Source organism: Chiloscyllium plagiosum, chromosome 12 (genome assembly GCF_004010195.1).
Source record: "Chiloscyllium plagiosum isolate BGI_BamShark_2017 chromosome 12, ASM401019v2, whole genome shotgun sequence".
Lineage (NCBI taxonomy): Eukaryota > Metazoa > Chordata > Chondrichthyes > Orectolobiformes > Hemiscylliidae > Chiloscyllium > Chiloscyllium plagiosum.
Window position 1 is genome coordinate 13,516,550 of NC_057721.1, and position 20,480 is coordinate 13,537,029.

The window sequence follows — 20,480 nt, forward strand, 5'->3', positions numbered from 1 at the left end:
ATGCCCCTCCCCCAAGTCCCTTCTCCCTACCTTTTATCTTAGTCTGCTTGGCACACCCTCCTCATTCCTGAAGAAGGGCTTATGCCCGAAACGTCGATTCTCCTGTTCCTTTGATGCTGCCTGACCTGCGCTTTTCCAGCAACACATTTTTAAGATATAGAATTAATATATTTTATAGCGCTGCTTGTTCTTGGGAATCAGCGTGGTATACAACCAAATAAATGATTTTGGGATCTGTCACCTGTAATGAAGGAAACATAGTAACCAATGCACCCAACGGTAATCTTTCTTTAACAGCAGCAGATATTTTGTAATCAACCTGTTCCGCAATCCCATCACAAGCTACAGGAGCTGGCCTTGAAACCAGGCCTGCTGGCTCAGAGATAGGGATACTGGCATGAGTGTGACATGTAAACAGCAATAGAATAAATTGTATTGTTCCAGTGTGGTTGATTGGAACATGCCCTTCCTCTTCTTATAGTGCCATGATACCTCTTATGCCTCTCAGATAGGGTAGACAAACTTCATGTTTAATGTCCCGTCAAAAAAATGGCATCTTTGAAAATGTAACACTCCCTTTAGTGATGTTTTATAGCCTGGATTAGGCATTTTAGTGGACCCAGGCTGGTGATAAAATGTGAAAGTAGTGATGTGATCTTTAAAATTTTTAAAGATTTCTCAGGCAGTGGAATTTAGCAAAAACATAGAAATTTGAGACTTTGTCGAAATGATCATGAATGCTTTAAATGATTTGTGATGTTTGGAAACTGAGTCTGATTAGACAATATTTTAAGATAATTGCGTTTCAAAGTTAAAAAAAATCTGATCGAGCTTTGGTATGGGAGGGATGAGCAAAAATGGGTAAACCATTTCAGTTTTTGTTTGATTGTACTCCTATTGACTGTTTCTCATGCCAGCAGCTGACGTAAGTGCAAATTGTCACAAGCATAGAATAAAATATTCTTGGTAAAATATTCTGTTTTCTGTTTTGATTTGTAAAATAGGTAATCTACTGAGTAGATTAAATACCACTGCAATATTTAGTCACTTTGAAAAGTGATGAGTAAAGACAATTTTGGGAAGTAGAGAGAATACGTTGCAGTGCCAGAGACTCCCATGAAAACAACTGCATTTATAGAGTTACATTTACAAAATATTGTACAGAAACTTGCAGAAAACTTTGAAAATGTAATTAGTTAAAATGCCTAATGTGTTGATCTTTCGGCAAATGCAACAGTTTCTAGTCTTGTTGTAATGGGTAGCCATTAATGATTCTGATAATATGATTTTTAAATATGTATGAATGTGATTTTTTTACTTAATTGAACAATTTTTTGTGAAAGTTATGGCTGTGAACAAGAATTGATAGGCAAACTGTTCTTTCAGTTTATGACGACGCAGTGGAAGAGCGTGTGATCAATGAGGAATATAAAATATGGAAGAAGAATACTCCATTTCTCTATGATCTAGTTATGACGCATGCGTTAGAATGGCCAAGTCTTACTGTACAGTGGCTTCCTGATGTTACCAGGTAATTTGTTTTTGTTGCAACATTTTGTTTGTCTTTTTTTTATATAAGGTGTTTAAAATGGCTTTCTTGTTTGAGGAGTAAATTTGAATGTAACTTTAAAATGTTTAAATTACAATTCTGGTTTCCTTTTTGGGTTAGTGCGACTAAGGAACAGGACATACAAATCATAATCTAAACCAAATTAAATTACATCCTTTGTGCAGGAGCAGTACAATAGAGTGGAAGTAGGCCATGTGTTCCTCATGAACCTGCTCTGCTGTTCAAATAAGATGATGACTGGTATTCCACAAATTCACCTTTCTGTACTATTCCCATCTCTCTCAACCCTTATAGGATCTAAAAATCTATGTCTGTGTCTTGAGTATAATCAACAACAATACCTGCAACTTTTTATGTGGTAAAGATTTCCAAAAGTTCACAATCCGTTCAATGATATCTGTCCTCATCACAGTCAGAATGGCTGTCTTCTTATTTTGACACTATGACTGACTGTGTTCTTGGTTTCCCCAGCTAGGGAAAATCTAGATTTGCCTCCACATCGACACAGTTAAGCTTCTTAAGAATTATACTGACTCTTTCTTTCATTACCTTTGCTAATTGTAGCCTACCAACCAAACAAACAATGTCCTGCACGCTCCTAGATTAGATTAGATTCCCTACAGTGTGGAAAACCGGCCCTTTGACCCAACACTGACCCTCCGAAGAGTAAACCACCCAAACCCATTTCCCTCTGATTAATGCACCTAACACTATAGGCAATTTAACATGGCCAATTCACCTGACCATCTTTGGAGATGTTTCCTGTCCATTTTGCTCACTTAATTTTAAAAAGTGCACCAACTGATGTCTTGTCATGTCTATCAGATAGACTGGTAAAAGAGGCAATGACTATTGACATTCAGTCCTCTTAACTGCTCTCTCAAATGGCCCAGGCAAACTAGGACAATTGGAGGGGATGGAGGTTGGCAATGAATGCTGAAATTGCTAGTGGCCCTTTCATCCCATGAAAGGACATAACTGGTGAGCAAGGTTAGATCAAGGGAGAGCTAGCCATTTGGCTTGAAGGTAGGAGATGGACGCTGGTGGAGGAGAAGGGTTGCTTTTCAGACTGGAGACCTGTGACCTGCGATATGTCACAAGGATAGGTGCTGAGTCCACTGCTTGTTGTCATTTGTATAAATGATTTAGATGTTAATATAGGAGGTATGCTTAGTAAGGCAGAGGGCAGTGGAGGCCCAGTCTCTGGATTCATTTAAGAAAGAGTTGGATAGAGCTCTTAAAGATAGTGGAATCAAGGATTATGGAGATAAGGCAGGAAGAGGATACTGATTAGGAATGATCAGCCATGATCATATTGAATGGCGGTGCAGGCTCGAAGGGCTGAATGGCCTACTCCTGCACCTATTGTCTATTGTCTAAGCTTGCAGCTGGGCACCAAAATTGGCGGCACAGTGGATAACTAAGACTGTTATCTCCAAGTACACAAAGCCTCGATCAGATGGGCTGAGGAGTGGCGGGTGGAGTTTAATTTAGAAAAATGTTGCACTTTGGTAAGGTCAATCAGAGCAAGATATCTACACTTAATTGTGGGGTCCTGGGGAGTGTCGCCAAACAAAGAGACCTTGAGATACAGGTTCATAATTCTGGACGGAAGTTTGCTCGCTGAGCTAGAAGGTTCATTTTCAGACGTTTTGTTACCATACTAGGTAACACCAACAGTGAACCTCTGGTGAAGCACTGGTATTATGACCCATTTTCTTTTTATATGTTTAGGTTTTCTTGGGTTGGTGATGTCATTTCTGGTTCCTTTTCTGAGGGTGGTAAATGGGGTCCAAGTCGATGTGTTTGTTGATAGAGTCTTGGTTGGAGTGCCATGCTTCTAGGAATTCTCATGCATGTCTCCATTTGGCTTGTCCTCGGATAGATGTGTTGTCCCAGTTGAAGTGGTGTCCTTTCTCATCTGTTCGTAAGGATACTACTGAGTGTGGGTCATGTCTTTCGGCCAAATGCTGGCAAATGGGACTAGATTAATTTAGGATATCTGGACAAGTTGGACCGAAGGGTCTGTTTTTGTGCTGTACAGCTCTGATTCTAACACTAAAAGAGAGCCTCATCGCTGTTAAATAATATGCTGCAGCATTGCATGAGTTTCATAATTTGCATTTTATTTACCAGTGGTGTGCAGTATGTGGGAATGAAGGAAAGTTATATAATTAAAATGTAACTATTTGAGCATATGTGCTTGTTTTATCTTCAGCTTTTTAAAAAACTTGTATATATTATAATGTGCTCTGCGTGTCTTGCTATTCAAATTAATTCACGCAGAACTATTGACAGGTTTTTAAGCTGGCAATGTATCAAATCTTAGATGACATTCCTTGAATTAACTTCATTACTGCAAAGCAACTACAAAACCTATTGCAGTTACCAACTTTTCCAGTTGGAAAATGAAAGCGAGAATATTGAGTGCCTTATTTCACTACTTTGTAATTTGGTGACATTACTTGCCTTTATTAGCCAAAACAGTTTAAGAGCAGGAATGTGGTCGTGGAACTATATAAAACATTTGGTTAGGCCCCACCTAGAATATTGTGTGTAGTTTGAAAATCCATGTTATGAGGGAATATGATTACTCTGGAGAAGGTATAGATTAGATTTACCAGGACTATTGCCTGGGCTGGAGAATTATGAAGAGAGATTAGACAGACTTGGGTTGTTTATCTTAAAGCAGATGAGGCTGTGTCGGTTGGGGACATGATTGAGATGTGTATAATTGAGGGCCATAGATAGGGTAGACAGGAAGAAACTTTTTCCCTTTGGTAAAAGGAATCAATGACCAAGCTGTATAGATTTAAGCTAAGGGGCAAGAGATTTTGAAGGAATGTGAGGCAGGGGGGTAGGAATTCAAACAGAGGGTGATGGGAATCTGGAACTCAGTGCCTGTAGGGATGGTAGCGACTGAATGCCTCATAGCATTTGAGAAGCGTTTGGATGTACATGTGCAATGCAAGGCATACGAGGCTATGGGCCAAATGCTAGAAAATGGGATTAGAGTAGTTAAGTGGTTTTTGTCTACCACAAACTTGATGGGCCTGAGAGCCTTTTTTTCTGGGCTGTAGACCTCTGAGACTATGATATTACTGATTTCCACTATCCGTAAAGTAGACTAATGTTCCTCCTAGTGTAACTTAGGAACTAATTGTGTTGTATTCTCGTACATATGTTATGCGACTAGTCCTTTTGGTTAATGGGAGAATATCAGCATTCTTGTGATATCAGATGAAGATTAGAGCAAGGACTGAGAGTTTTCATGGCAGAAAAGAATAACTTTATTGTTCAAAGGAACATAATTATTTTGGATCACATTTTTAGTTTTGTTCGGCTTGATTTTCCAGGTTAATTATGTTATTTTTAAAAAAAACTTTGTTTTCTATATAGGCCTGAAGGAAAAGACTATAGTGTGCATCGTTTGGTGCTCGGGACACATACATCTGATGAACAGAATCATTTGGTCATTGCAAGTGTTCAGATTCCCAATGATGATGCTCAGTTTGATGCTTCTCACTATGATAGTGAGAAGGGAGGTACGTGTTGTGATGTTTTGGAATTCTATAAACATTGTATAAACATTGTATTTGAGCTACATAGGTTTTGTACGTTGTTACTTGTGGTTTTAGTGGAAAAGTAAGTAAAAGTATTGATCAAGCTTGCTTTTTTTGATTAATCCTAAATGAGTTGCTGCTGTGTCTTTTGCATTTTTAACTGACCAGTGTCCCATTAATTTTTCTGTTTTTGAAGTGTAAGTTTTGCTATTTCACTTTGTTCTAACAGTCTTTGCATCCCGCGCTTCACCTATTGTTGGTGGGTAGTACCTTCAGTTGACTGGGATCCTTGCTGTGGAACTCAGCCTCAGAATCTTTGGGCTGTGAAATAACTTCTCGTCTGCTAGTTTAAATTAAATTGGCAAAGGTGGGTAGGGTGGGGTACAGAATGAAGGAAGGGATAATTATTTTATATACAACATATATAGTAAAAGTTTAAACAGTGGACATCAACTATATGGAGTTCACGCATGAGTGGTGTGTGTGTGTGGAATGAGCTGCCAGAGGAAGTGGTGAAGGCTTGATATAGAGATATAGAGATGATATAGAGATTTAGAGATGATATAGAGATTTGGGAAAGCTCTGCATAGTAGACTGGTAGCAAGGTTAGATCACATGGATTTCAGGGGGAGCTAGCCATTTGGTTACAAAGTTGCTTGAAGATAGGCGATGGAGAGCGGTGGTGGATGGTTATTTTTCGGACTGGAGGCTTGTGACCAGTGCTATGTCAGAAGGACAGATGCTGGATCCACTGCTTTTTGCCATTTCTACAAATGAGTTGGATATGCATGTAGGAGAATAGTTGGTAAGTTTGCAGGTGACACCAAAATTGGTGTAGTGGACAATGAAGAAGATTATCTCAGAATACAGTGCACCTTGATCAGATGGGCCAGTGGACAGAGGAGTGGCAGATGGAGTTTAATTTAGATAAATGTGAGGTGTTTCATTTTAGTAAGGAAAATCAGAGTAGGACTTATGGTAGGGATGTGGGGAGCGTTGCTAAACAAAAACTTTGGGTGCAGATTCATAGTTTGTTGGAAGTGGAGTCACAAGTAGACAGGGCAGTGAAGAAGGCATTTGGTATGTTGACTTTTATTGGTCAGTGCATTGAGTATAGGAGCTAGAATGTCATGTTGCAACTATACAGGGCATTGGTCAGGCCACTTTTGGAATACTGTGCAGTTTTGGTGTCCCAGTTATAGGAAAGCTGTTACTAAACCTGAAAGGGTTCAGAAAGGATTTGCAACGGTGTTGCTGGGTTTGGAAGGGTTGAGCTATAGGGAGAGGCTGAATAGTCTGGGTCTATTTTCCCAGAGTGTTGGAGACTGAGGCATGTCCTATAGAGACTTACAAAATCATGAGGGGCATGGTGAAGAGCTAAGATCTTTTCCCCAGAATAGATGAGCTCAAAACACGAGGGTATAGTTTTATGGTGAGAGAGGAAAGATATAAAAGGGACCTGAGGGGCAACTTTTTCATGCATGAGTGGTGCGTGTGTGGAATGAGCTGCCAGAGGAAGTGGTGAAGGCTTGTACAGTTAGAGCATTTAAAAGACATTGGGATGGGTACATGAATAGGAAGGATTTAGAGGGGGCAATGGGCCAATTGCTGGCAAATGGGACTAGATTAATTTAGGATGCTTGGTCAGAATAGACAAGTTGGACTGAAGGGTCTGTTTCCATGCTGTACAACTCTGATTCTGTGACTCTATCTGCACTCATTCGTTATTGATCGCGACAGTGCATATAAAACAGAGGAGAAATGTTCCATACCTACTGTGAGATTGCCCCTCGACCACTTGACAGCAATACACAAAAGTCCTCCATCTCCTTTATGAATTTGAACTTGGGTCCAAAAGTCTGCTAATCTGCTGTGCCTTAGTGCTGTGACTCCCTTGTCAGGTCCACACCCCCCACCGACCCAACCTCCACTCCTGGTACTTTCCCCTGCAACCGCAAGAAATACAAAAATTGCGCCCACACCTCCCCCCTGACTTCCCTCCAAGGCCCCAAGAGATCCTTCCATATCCGCCATAAATTCACCTGCACCTCCACACACATCATTTACTGCATCTGCTGCACCCGATATGGCCTCCTCTATATTGGGGAGACAGGCTGCCTGCTTGCGGAACGTTTCAAAGAACACCTCTGGGACACCCGGACCAACCGACCCAACTATCCCGTGGCTCAATACTTCAACTCCCCCTCCCACTCCACCAAGGGCATGCAGGTCCTTGGACTCCTCCATCGCCCGACCATAGCAGCACGACGGCTGGAGGAAGAGCGCCTCATCTTCCGCCTCGGAACCCTCCAACCACAAGGGATGAACTCCAGACTTCTCCATTTTGCTCATTTCCCGCTCATGCCCAAAACGTCGATTCTCCTGCTCCTTGGATGCTGCCTGACCTGCGCTTTTCCAGCAACACATTTTCAGCTGTAAAAACAAACCACAATTGGCACAATTGCGAACTTTGTTTTATGACTTGTACCTTCCTACAAGTATTTCTTCCTGTCCATGCTTTTTAGGCTGGACCAACAGGTCTTTTATGATGGCTGATTTGAATGCTTTCTGGCTGTTAGGCTTTGGGGCAGTGATTAATGCTTTTTGCTAAACTGAAATAGGAAGCTGAATTGAATACTTAGCTTATTGAATTACTGTAATCTATAGACTTTTTACTTCTGGAGACTTTTCTGTTTATAATTCCTTGGTCCTCTTGTAATTTTAAGACAAGTGGTCTCAATATATCATATCCTTTTTCAGAATTTGGCGGATTTGGATCTGTGAGTGGAAAAATAGAAATTGAAATTAAAATCAATCATGAAGGTGAAGTGAACCGAGCACGTTACATGCCACAGAATCCATGCATTATTGCTACGAAAACCCCCACCTCTGATGTGCTTGTCTTCGACTATACCAAGCATCCATCTAAGCCAGGTAAAGAATACTGCATAGATTGATTGTGGGGCCACTATTGTTTGGTGCACACATTGCAGTGACATTTGTATGAATGGTCACCACAAAAAAAAGACACCAACTTGTATCTATGTCGCATATTTAATGTAGAAAACTGATCCCAAGACATTTACAGGTGTGTTAACAAGGAAATTGTGACACTGACACATAAGGTCACTTCTTGACAGATTTCAATGAGTTGCACTGTAACCGTTTCAAGTGCACTTCAAAACCAGGAACAGTATTGATTATTCAAGTCTGTTTATATTTTAAAATATAGCTGCCAGGTAAGAAGTTGAATACTTAGTTCCTCTGCCACTACTGTTTTTGTTCAAAGAATGTCCTGTTAGGCAAAATGTAGAAGCTGGACCATGCATTGTAGTGTCTCATGGTTTCCTGCAATTGGGTTTCCGATCTTGTGTTGTTGCCAGCTGCTGAAATGAATGATTATACATCTCCTGTAGCAGTACAACCCCATGAGACCAAGCCCTTTAATGAAACACTGCGTAACTAATGATTAACTGCTGGTATCATTCATTTTAAACTGAATAATTTCCCACCTTTTCAATGAAGCACATCACAGTGCTGTCACCAGAATGAAGGTGTAATTTGCCAGGAGGAATAATGGAATTGAAATTTTGGAGAACTTGAATTGGTGAGATTGAATCTCCAGAATAGGAAGTTTTATGAAAAAGTGAGTGTATCGGGAATGGATGCTGAGGCAAAGCTGGAAGAGATTGAGAATGTGAAATGTTTTTGTTGTCTTGGGGCGTGTGAGATTAAAGTAGGAAAGTGGCTGGAGGAGATAGGGTTTGCATGTTGAATGAGGTCATGAAAAGTAGATACTGGGGATTTAGAGTGAAGATAATACTCTGTCCTCTGTTTTCACCCCCCTTTGCCTGTTCACAGATCATTTCAGGCACTTTCACTGGAATATCCCAGACACAGATATTTAGGATTGGCGATTACTAAATTCACATGAGTATTATGTGATTATACAATGGCTTCCTTTTAATTTGGAGTAAGCCATGTTTTGTGTCAATGTTTCAGTAGATCTAATTTAAGTGGTAATAACTATTTTCAGTTTTCGCTAAGCTGGACAGGGTGTAAAATTTAATTTAATGAGAACTATTTGGGTAGCCATCTATTGGTAAATAATTACTTTGTTCATATTGAAATGTTCTCTAGATTTTAAATAGGAAAAAAATCCTTGCAGTTTGGAAGAAGGAATAAGACAAGGGAGTACTTGATGAATTACAACAAACTTGGAAGCTCAGAGGAATCTCGGGGTGTTTGTTCATAAATCCTTGAGTTGGCAGGATGGGTTAATGGAGTAGTTCAGAAGGTCTCAGGAACATTTAACTGAATCAGTCATGGAGGCATAATTTCGAAATGCTGGTAAACCACGTTGGAGCTGTACAGAAATTTGGTTAGGTCACAACTGGAATACTGTGTGCAATTCTGTTCACCAACCTCCGAGGAAGGATGTGACTGCACTGGAGGAAGTGCAAAGGAGATTGACCAGGGTGTTTCCTGGCTTGGAGCATCTCCGCTTTGAAGACAGATTGGATAAGCTTGCCATGGTTTATTTCAAGCAAAAAAGGTTGAGTGTGCTGATAGAGGTGTATGTGATTATGAGGAGGCATGGACGTTGAATAGAAAGCAGCTGTTCTCCATATTTGAAGGGTCAGTAACAAGGGGATATAATTTTAGGGCGAAAAGCAGGAGATTTAGATGGGGTTCAAGGGAACACAGTTTCACCCAGTTGGGGTTTGGAATACACTGCTTGGGAGGATAGGGAGGTGGTAAACCGCACAACCTTTCAAAAAAGTACTTAGATGAGTACTTCGTGTCATTCAATACTATATGGGCTAATGCAGGAAAGTGGGACTAGTGTGGGTAGTATATTTCTGGTTTTGCAGAAATATTCTGGCTTTGTTGGGTCAAAGGGCCTTTTCTGTGCTCTATGATTCTATGAAGGATTCTTTATAAGAATGGTTATGCTGGAAAGCAATCTGTTGTTTTTGTAAAAGGGTACAATTCCATAATTTTGCATTAAGATGCGTTGCTTTCATTTAGAAGTGTGACCACAAGGCAGGTCAACAAAAGAGAATCATTGTTCATGTAAAGCACTGAGTATTTAGTGGCACTACAACTGTGTGTAGACTACTGATCAATCCAAGATCTACTAAATATTGCAGATCACAAGCAGCAAAATCACAGAAACCCTGTTTGAAAAACCATGATTTCACAAACTCACTGCACTTCTGTCGATCAAACCACCAGATTAATGCAGGTCCAATAATGAGTGTAAATGTTGGGAGCAACACTAACCTAATGAGTTAGAACAAGATACCACTTTAATGAAGCTCCAGGTTCAATGCAGAAGGTTGAGCAAGCACCCAACCAACCGATCAAAGAAACTCACTTTTACAAGGTGTCAGCCTTTCGCTCATGGTTAGTAATTTTTAGAGTCAATGCTGTGGATTCAAACCCACTCCAGAGATTGAAATATTCTAGGCTGATATTTTAGAATGCTATGAAAAGAGTTCCTATGCTGCCAAATGTCCCACCCTTTTGGACAAAAAATTAAAGTTAGGCCCCAAGTTCTGCCTCCGGTGGATGGAAAAGATCCCATATCATTACTCAGAGGTGAACTGGCTAAAGCTGTCCCTTGATAATTACTAAAACTGATTATATGGCCATTTTGCTCTTTGCTTATCATGAATCCTTGCTTGCATTCCAACAGCAGTAAACAAATCATTAAACCTATAGGTGGAGATAGCTCCTTGAATATTATAAACTTCACCTTTTTATAATAGAGCCCCCAGGATGCAAATGGAAGAAAAGAGGGTAAATTTTTTTTTTGCAAATATCAAGTGAATGATCCTGTTGGGTAATATTACTGGTGTCTTGAGTGGGGCAGTCTGCTCACCCTATTGAAGCCCTTCTCAGCCCATTAATTTTTTTTTCGCATTGTGGTGCAAGAATTCAAAGGGCCAAAAGTCTAACTAGAATCTTCAGGGTAATAAAATTCTTTCCAGATGAGTTGTGTGGCTGTGCACTCAATAAAGTTGAGGCTCGAGAGATGGATAAACAAGAAAAGCTGATACACAACAATATTTGTTTTCATTCCAAACCAGAAGTTACTTTTGCCTGGTGGGAATTTTTTTGGAATGTCGTAGAATTCAAAATAAAACCTAACATTTTTGTAACACCTTTGTTAACAACTGCAAGATATTCCAAGATGCTTCAGCCAATGAAATACTTCTGAATTACAGCTGCTGAATGTGAGCAAAGATTCATGATAAGCAGAGTGAAATGGTCATGTAATCTGTTTCAGCAATAATGGGCCAGCTTTGGGCCAGTTCACCTCTGGATATTTTCTGTCCACCTCAAACAGAACATGGGGTCTAACTTTAACTCCTTGTTCAAAAGATGGGACATTTGGCAGTGCACAAACTCCCTTTTGTATTGAACTGTTGGCCGAGGTGGTTTGTTTCAGCCTCTGGAGTGGGCATTGACTTTGAAAATTACAACCTGTGAGCTGAGGCTGATATCTTGTATGAGCATTTTACTTTGACCTGTTGATTGTGTTCCTGCTCTGCTTTTTGCATAGAATGAGAAACAATTCAGTTCAAACACAATAGCTTAGTGCTACTTCCAACATCCATACAACCGACTGAAATCTTTGTACTCCTTTTGATTCTGGCAGCTTGCACATAACATTTTCATCTACTTTACCATTGGCAGGCATTCCTTCGTTTCTTAGGCCCAATTCTGTGGAATTCCTTCCCTAACCATCTCTGCTACTTTTTTTTTTGATTTTTAAAAATAAACCTTAAAGCTCACCGTCTTTGATTAACTTTTGGTCACCCTTTTTTAGTATGACCCTGCATAGTTCAGAATTAGAGATTTTTCTGGCATTCTGCAAATCTGAGGGGATATTTTGTACATAGTGTCTTTTGCTGTTTAACTAATATGGTTTCCTTGGCTAAAACAATGACATTCAGTCGCCTTTTTTTGACTTACTACTAGTATTGACTAGTTTGAAGTTGGATTGTGAACCAAAATTAAATTTCTCTGGTTCAAATAATAACTTTTTTTTGTTAAAACAATAAGTTTTGCTAGTGTACAATTCTGAAATAAAACGTTGATTTTAACACAGCATAGATTTCTTTGTTCTGATCTCTGGAGCTGATCTTTTTTCTGAGTCAGATCCCAGTGGTGAATGTAATCCTGATCTTCGACTGCGCGGCCATCAAAAAGAAGGATATGGTCTCTCCTGGAACCCAAACCTAAGTGGACATCTACTCAGTGCTTCAGATGATCATGTAGGTGCACACATTGCTTTAACGTTTTTTGATTGATTGGCTAGAGGCACTGCATTTGTCAACACTTGAATGTTTCATCCAGGAAGCATGCTTGTTACCAAAACTGTCAGTGCCTTGTTTATCGGGAATAGTGGTGACGTAATGAAAATGTTATTGGACTAATAATCCAGATAGACTGGTTCAAATCCCACTATGGCTGCTTGTGGAATTTAAAGTTCAACTTTAGAATTAGTCTCAGTAACAGTAACCATGTAATCATTGTTAGTTGTCATTAAAAACCCATCTGATTTATGAATATCCTGTTTTTGGTGAGCAAAATCTGCAGCCCATACCTGGTCGACATGTGATCCATATCAACAACAGTGTGACTCAGTCTTGACTACCCTCAGTAATACCCAGCAAGTCACTTAGTTCAAAGGTTATCAGGAATGGGAAATTTTTGCAGACCTTGCCAGAAGTACCTACATCCTGTGAAAGAATAAAGAAAACACTAATAAATTCAATAAAAACCTGGTTATAAAATGCCTCCACATTATAAGAATTCAGTAGTGGTGGAAGGTTGCTTTTTGACTGGAGGCCTGTCGCCAGTGGTGTTCCATGGGGGTTGGTTCTGTGTCCTCTTTTGTTTGTCATTTATATAAATAATTTGCATGAGAATATAAAAGGCATGGTCAGTAAGTTTGTGGATGGCACCAAAATTGGTGGTGTAGTAGACAGAGAAGAAGGCTTTCTAAGATTACAGAGTGATCTTGAGCAGATGGGTAGGCTGAAAAATGGCAGTTGGAGTTCAACTTGGATAAATGCAAGATATATGCATTTTGGTAAAACAAACAGAGGAAGGATCTGTCCAGTTAATGGTAAAGTCTTGGCTCGTGTTGTAGAACAGAGGGACCTAGGGGTTCAGTACATAATGTTTTGAAGTTTGCGTCACATAGAGTGGTTAAGAAAGTGTTTAGCATGCTTACCTTCGTTGTCCAGTCCTTTGAGTATAGGAGTTGAGAAGTTGTATTGAGTTATACAGGACATTGAGGCCTGTTCTGGAGTACTGTGTCCAATTTGACTCGCCCTGTTATAGGAAGCATACTATTAAGCTGGCGAGGGTTCAGAGGAGATTTACCAGAGGAGATTTTCCATATTGTTGGGTATGGAAGGTTTGAGTTATAAAGAAATACCTGGAAACTTTTTCACGTGTAGGATGTTGAGGGGTGACCTTGTAGAGGTTTATAAAATCATAGAGGGTATAGAAAGGGCTAATGGTAGGTGTCTTTTCCTGAGGAAGGGGGATTTCAAGACGAAGGGGCATAAGGCAAGAGGAGAAAGATTTTAAAAAGGACATGGACACATTTTGTAAAGTGTGGTTCATGTGTGGAATGAACTTTGAGGAAGTGGTGGATCCAGGCACAGTTATAATGTTTTTTAAAAAAAAACACTTGCATAAGTAGGAAAGATTAGGAGGGATATGAGCCAGGAGCAGGCAGGTGGGCTTAGTTTAGTTTGCAATTATGTTCTGAATGGTCTGGTTGGATTGAAGGGTCTGTTTCTGTGCTGTATGATTGTATAATTACTGTGTGATTCAAATCCAGTGTTGTATTGCAAATATTTGGTTGAACCTTTTGTGATCACATTGTTGTTTTATGTTTTAATAATTAAGAAATTTTCTTCAGCAAACTGATATTATAGCTCATTTAACATTTTTCCACAGACTATCTGTCTTTGGGACATAAGTGCAGGTCCAAAAGAAGGGAAGATAGTAGATGCTAAAACCATCTTTACAGGCCATACTGCGGTTGTAGAAGATGTTTCCTGGCATTTACTGCATGAATCTTTGTTTGGATCTGTAGCTGATGACCAGAAGCTCATGATGTAAGTTGAAGATAACATCCCGTTTAAAACTGAAATCGCAAGACTGCGTCCATATAAGCATTAGGAAAGTTAGTCAATCAGAGGTATTCACCAACTTTTCATTTCACACCTATAATCCCAATTCTATCTTCTTTTCTCTTTGATATATGTCATGACTCTGGTAACATCTCAGAGCTGGCAGGCTATGGATGACAGTCCAGGGACACATGGACACAGGGACACAGGGCACTTCTGCTGAGGGCTACAGGTGATGGAGAGGGGGCCACCAGGGACATGTTACAAATAACCACTGCATGAGGCTCTCGAGCTGTTTTGTGGTCAGCATTTTCCCAAGTACATGAATACCTTCCAGCGGGAATTATTCTGATTTGCTAAGGTGCTATGAATTGCATGTTCTCATGCAATAGTGAACGTTTTCTAGTGGCTAATCTTAAAATTCACTTTATAATTCTTTATAACTGTGGTTTTCATTATAGTTCTGTTTCATGGACCTCCACATGAGGCACATTCAAAATTGATATCAGCTAGTTTGCTAGATTTTCAGGTCAGTTGGGTTGGGTTTGTTTTTTCTTTTCGCTCATGCAATAGTGAACGTTTTCTAGTGGCTAATTTTAAAATTCACTTTATAATTCTTTATAACTGTGGTTTTCATTATAGTTATGTTTCATGGACCTCCACATGAGGCACATTCAAAATTGATATCAGCTAGTTTGCTAGATTTTCAGGTCAGTTGGGTTGGGTTTGTTTTTTCTTTTCGTTCCCTGCCTGTGACCCTCTCCTGAAGTGTGTAGATTCGACTGGCACTTCTCCTAAGCTGCTGCTTTTCATCTTAGTCAAGTAGGTGAGTATTTGTAGCTGACTTGATCACAAAAGCCATTATACTTCTCTTCCCCTTCTTATGGACGTATTATCTTATGACTCATACTGAACATAGTATCAGAAACAGGAATTGCTGGTACTTGATTTCTTTTCCCAACCAAGGTCACAAAAACCAATTGTATCATTTAATAACTTGAATGGCTAACTCCTCAAATCTAATTGAATCTGAGGCTTATTGCTGCACAAACTTGGTGCTAATCTGTTGTAGTTTGATCTTTTATTGGCAGTTGAATTGGGTTATTTGGCAGATTTAAATTTAATTTGTTTGCCTATTTCTACCTTTATATCCACAAGTTAAACTGTTTTATAATTTTACATTTTATGCAGCAATGAAAGTTGGAAAATAGTTGATGCTCATTTACGGTAAAAACTGAAATAATCTTTATTGAATATGCTTGTTGTGTAATTTGAGAATAATGAGAAGTGGTCCTGTTTATAATTTGCTGATATTTCAGAACATTAAATGCCTTTAGCACGGATTGCAGGATGGATCAATGGTTGGCATTGCTGTGTCACAGGGCCAGGGACTTGGGTTCAATTCCACCCTCTGCTGACTGTGACTCACCACATGTCTGCGTGGGTTTCCTCTAGAGTGCTCCAGTTTCCTCTCTCAGTCCCACACACGTCATCTACTGTGTCTGTTGCTCCCGATGTGGTCGCCTCCACATTGGGGAGACAGGACGCCAACTTGCGGAATGTTTCAGAGAATATCTTTGGGAGACACACTAAACAACCCACTGCCCTGTGGCTGAAGACTTTAATTCCCTCTCCCACTCTGCCAAGGACATGCAAGTCCTGGGCTGCCTCCACTGCCAAACCCTAACCACCCGATGCCTGGAGGAAGAGTGACTCATCTTCCATCTTGGGACCCTCCAACCACCTGGGATCAATGTAGATTTCACCAGTTTCCTCATCCCGCGTGCCCCCCCCTCCTCAAAACTTGGCACCACCCTCTTGAACTGTCCTGCCTGTCCATCTTCCTTCCCACCGATCCACTCCACCCTCCTCTCCGTCCTATCAAATTCAAATTCACTCTTACCTTCATTGACCTATCACATTCCCAGCTATCTACCCCCCCCCCCCTTCCCATTTATCTGTCAGAGCCCTTGGGCTTCGTTCTTGATGAAGGATTTATGCTTGAGACGTTTATTCTCCTGCTCCTTGGATGCTGCCTGACCAGCTGTACTTTTCCAGCACCACATTTTTCAACTCTGATCTCCAGCATCTGCAGTCCTCACTTTCTCCACAATCTAAAGATGTGCTGGTTAGGTTAATTGGCTGTGCTAAATTGTGTCCACAGATGTGCAGACTAGGTGGGTTAGCTGTGGGGAAATGCAGGGTTATGGGGATGGAGTGGTAGAACTGGATCTTGGTGGGATGGTGTTCAGAGGATCGGTGTCGACTTGATGGATTGAATGGCCTGCTTCCACACTAGGAATTCTGTAGTTCTATGGTTTTTGAAATGCAACCTACAAAAATAAAAGTTTAACTGTTTTCAATTTTGACTAAACTTCTATAATCTTTATTTTCCAGTTGGGACACAAGGTCAAATAATACTTCAAAACCGAGCCATTCTGTAGATGCACACACAGCTGAAGTCAACTGTCTGTCCTTCAACCCATACAGTGAATTTATCCTAGCAACTGGCTCTGCTGATAAGGTTAAAACTTCTTAGTTTCATTAGCAACCTTATCGAACATAATATAGTTCATGTATTATGTTTCCATAAGTTCCCTGATAGTTCTGTGAACCCAGCAGTTCTGTTGCTCCAAGGGTGGTGTATAACTGGGGGCAATGGGTGTGACCGCAGGTGCGGCAGATATGCGAACTTGAGTTTAAGGTTGAGGTGCGTCAACTTTAAACTCAAGACATTGTCCATTTAATTTTGAGGTTTTTGTAAACTGTGCAGATGAGAATGGGGACTGTTGAACTGACCACAGAACTTAGGTGCAAAGACCCATTCAAGTGGGGAAAGGAAATAGGAATGTGTTGGGGGTAGGGGGTGTTTCAAGATGCATATAATTCTCTGCAGCGCAGGCGAGATTCCCAAAGGTTGTCGCCTGCCTGATGTCAGGATTAAGGATTACACCTCTGGGATAGAGAAGAACCTGGGGCGGGGGGGAGATTCCATTGCCATCGACCACTGATTGGACTAGGAAGGAGTTTTCATTGAAAGATTTTGAATATTTAGTATCTAAAATAAAGGCAGAACCTTCAAGGTATAATCTTGGGATTACTATCTGAACCAAAGGCAAACTGACATAGGGTAAATAAAAAAGTTAAATGTGTGGTCAAAGGTTGATATGGATGGAATGGAGAGGGGAAATGTAGGCTTACAAGGCATGTGGATATAGCAACATTACAGGGCAGCTATTTGGATAAGAAGTGGGACAGGAAGGGACCAAGTGCATAAGCATAGGAAAGCAGTAGTAAATAGGGTGCGGAATGGTGAAAATATTTTTAAAATTCATGTCTCCATATTTGAAACAAAATAAATGAATTAATAGCCGAAAAAGGGGTTAATGGATTTTTTTTTAGCCATTGGAGAGACATGGTTACACAGATAACTAAATATTCAGGGGCATGTGACTTTTCAAAAGTACAGGCAAGCAGGGAAGTGGGTGGATGGCATTGTTAGTATGGGGTGGAATGAGTCCTGAATCAAAACATTATCTTGAATCAGAAGATATAGAATCCATATCAATGGAGGTAAGAAATAATAAGTAGAGATTGTCAGTAGTCTTTCCCTCCAGCATTAGCTACGAGGTAGGACTGAGAATAATTAAGAGACAATGTAGATATGTAAAAAACACAGTGTGTTATTCATGGGTGGCTTTAAACTTCATATAGATTAGGATTGGCAGGTGTAGCCACAAGAAAGAATTCATAATGTATGTTAGGAGAAGTTCCTAAAACAACATGCTGTGGATCCAACCAGGGATCAGGCCACATTGGACTTAATAATGTATAATGTGACAGGTTAAATAATGTCAGAGCTAAAGATTCCCTTGGAAGCAATGACCAAAATATGGTAGGCTTTAGCATCCTGTTTAAAAGGGAAGAACTTGGGTTGGAAACAGTTGTGGTAAGCTTGTGTAAGGAGAATTACAAAGGAATGAGGCAGAGCACGCAGCAGTGAACTAGGAATTGAGTTTAGCGTCAAAAATGGTGGAAGAAAAATGGCAGATGTTTTGAGAAAATAGTTCATGGGTACACAGCAAGGATATATCCGATTTGGCGAAGAAATCTAGGAAGGGGTAAGCCAACATGATTGATAAAAGATTTAAGGCTTGGATCAAATTGAAAAAGTGATTTACTATGTGGCGAAGATTAATGGTAAATCTTAGGATTAGGAAAGCTTTAAAACCCTGCAACAGACAATTTTTTAAAAAAGGGAAACTTACTGACGGTTTTAATATTACCTGTAAGAGCACCTTTTTAAATATATAAAAAAGTTAACGGCACCATTTAAAGAATAAGATTAGGATAATGATTGGCAGTCAGGAAAAGGCAGAGAAACAAAGAACACAGGAACAGGCTCTTCAGCCCTCCAAGCCTGTGCCCATTCAGATCTTCTATCTAAACCTGTCATTTACTTTCTAAGGATCTGTATCCCTATGCTCCCTGCCCATTCATGTATCTGTTCAGATACATCTTAAATGATGCTATTATGCCTGCCTTTACCACCTCTGCTGGCAACATTTCAGGCACCTACCACCCTTTGTATAAAGAACTTTCCATGCATATCTCCTTAAACGTTTCCCCTTTCACCTTGAACTAGTGACCCCTAGTAATTGAGTCCCCCACTCTTTTAGGGTGGGCGGCTTCCTGCTTTCAATCCTGTCTCTATATCTCATAATTTTGTAGACCTCAATCAGGTTCAACCCCCCCCAACCTCCATCTTTCTAATGAAAATAATTCTCATCTACTCAACCTTTTTTCGTAGCTAACGCCCTCCATACCAGGCAATATCCTGGTGAACCTCCTCTGCACCCTCACCAAATCATCCACATCCTTTTGGTAATGCGGCGACCAGAACTGTACACAGTATTCCAAATGTAGCCGAGCCAAACTCTTGTACAACTGTACCATGATCTGCCAACTCTTGTACTCAATACCTCGTCTGATGAAGGAAAGCATGTCATGTTCTACCTTGACCACTCTATCAATCTGTGTTGCCACCTTCAGGGTACGATGGACCTGGTCACCCAGGTCTCTCTGTACATCAGTTTTCCACAGGATGTTTTCATTTACTGTATAGTTCGCTCTTGAATTGGATGTTCCAAAGTGCACACCTCGCATTTGCCCAGATTGAACTCCATCTGCCATTTCTCTGCCCAACTCTCCAATCTATCAATATTCTACTACATTCTCTGACTGTACCCTTTACTATCTGCTACCCCACCAATTTTGGTATCATCTGCAAACTTGCTAATTAGACCAGCTACACCTTTCTCCAGATCATTTATGTATATCACAAACAATAGTGGTCCCAACACTGATCTCTGTGGAACACCACTGGTCACAGTTCTCCATTTTGTGAAACTCCTTTCCACTACTACAGTCTCCTGCTGCTCAGCCAGTTCTCTATCCATCTAGCTAGTACACCCTGGACCCCATGCGAATTCACTTTCTCCATCAGCCTACCATGGGGAACCTTATCAAATGTCTTACTGAAATGATACCTTCTCTCATCAATTAACTTTGTCAGTTCCTCAAAGAATTCTATTAAGTTGGTAAAACATTACCTTCCCTGCATAAAACCACATTGCCTATCACTGATAAGCCCATTTTCTTTCAAATGGGAATAGATCTTATCCCTCAGTATCTTCTCCAGCAGCTTCCCTACTACTGACGTCAGGTTCTCCGGTCTATATTTACCTGGATTATCCCTGCTATCTTCCTTAAACAAGGGGGCAACATTAGCAATTCTCCAGTCTTCCCGGACCATACCCATATCAAAGGATGCTGCAAAGATATCTGTTAAGGCTCCAGCTATTTCCCCCCTCTCTCGCAGTAACCTGGGATAGATCCCATTCGGACCTGGGAACTTGTTCACCTTAATGACTTTTAAAATACCCAACACTTCCCTCCTCCTTCTGCTGACTTGACCGAGAGTAATCAAACATCTGTTCCTAACCTCAACATCAGTCATGTCTCTCTCTCTCTCTCTCTCTCTCTCTCTGAATACCAATGCAAAATACTCAAAGAATCTTACCCATTTTTTCTGACTCCACGCATAACTTTCCTCCTTTGTCCTTGAGTCGGCCAACCCTTACCTTCTTGCTCCTTAAACATGAATAGAAGCCTTTGGGATTT

General features: G+C 40.4%; 1 protein-coding gene across 1 annotated transcript in view; it reads left to right on the forward strand.

The window, feature by feature from the left end:
- LOC122554992 (histone-binding protein RBBP7) overlaps positions 1–20,480 on the forward strand; it is a 37,039-nt gene that overhangs the window by 2,784 nt on the left and 13,775 nt on the right. The window contains exons 2-7 of the mRNA XM_043700502.1: positions 1,387–1,531; positions 4,970–5,115; positions 7,894–8,067; positions 12,304–12,419; positions 14,122–14,282; positions 16,695–16,821. Of these exons, the coding sequence (XP_043556437.1) occupies positions 1,387–1,531; positions 4,970–5,115; positions 7,894–8,067; positions 12,304–12,419; positions 14,122–14,282; positions 16,695–16,821 (869 nt within the window). The remainder of the gene's footprint in view (positions 1–1,386; positions 1,532–4,969; positions 5,116–7,893; positions 8,068–12,303; positions 12,420–14,121; positions 14,283–16,694; positions 16,822–20,480) is intronic.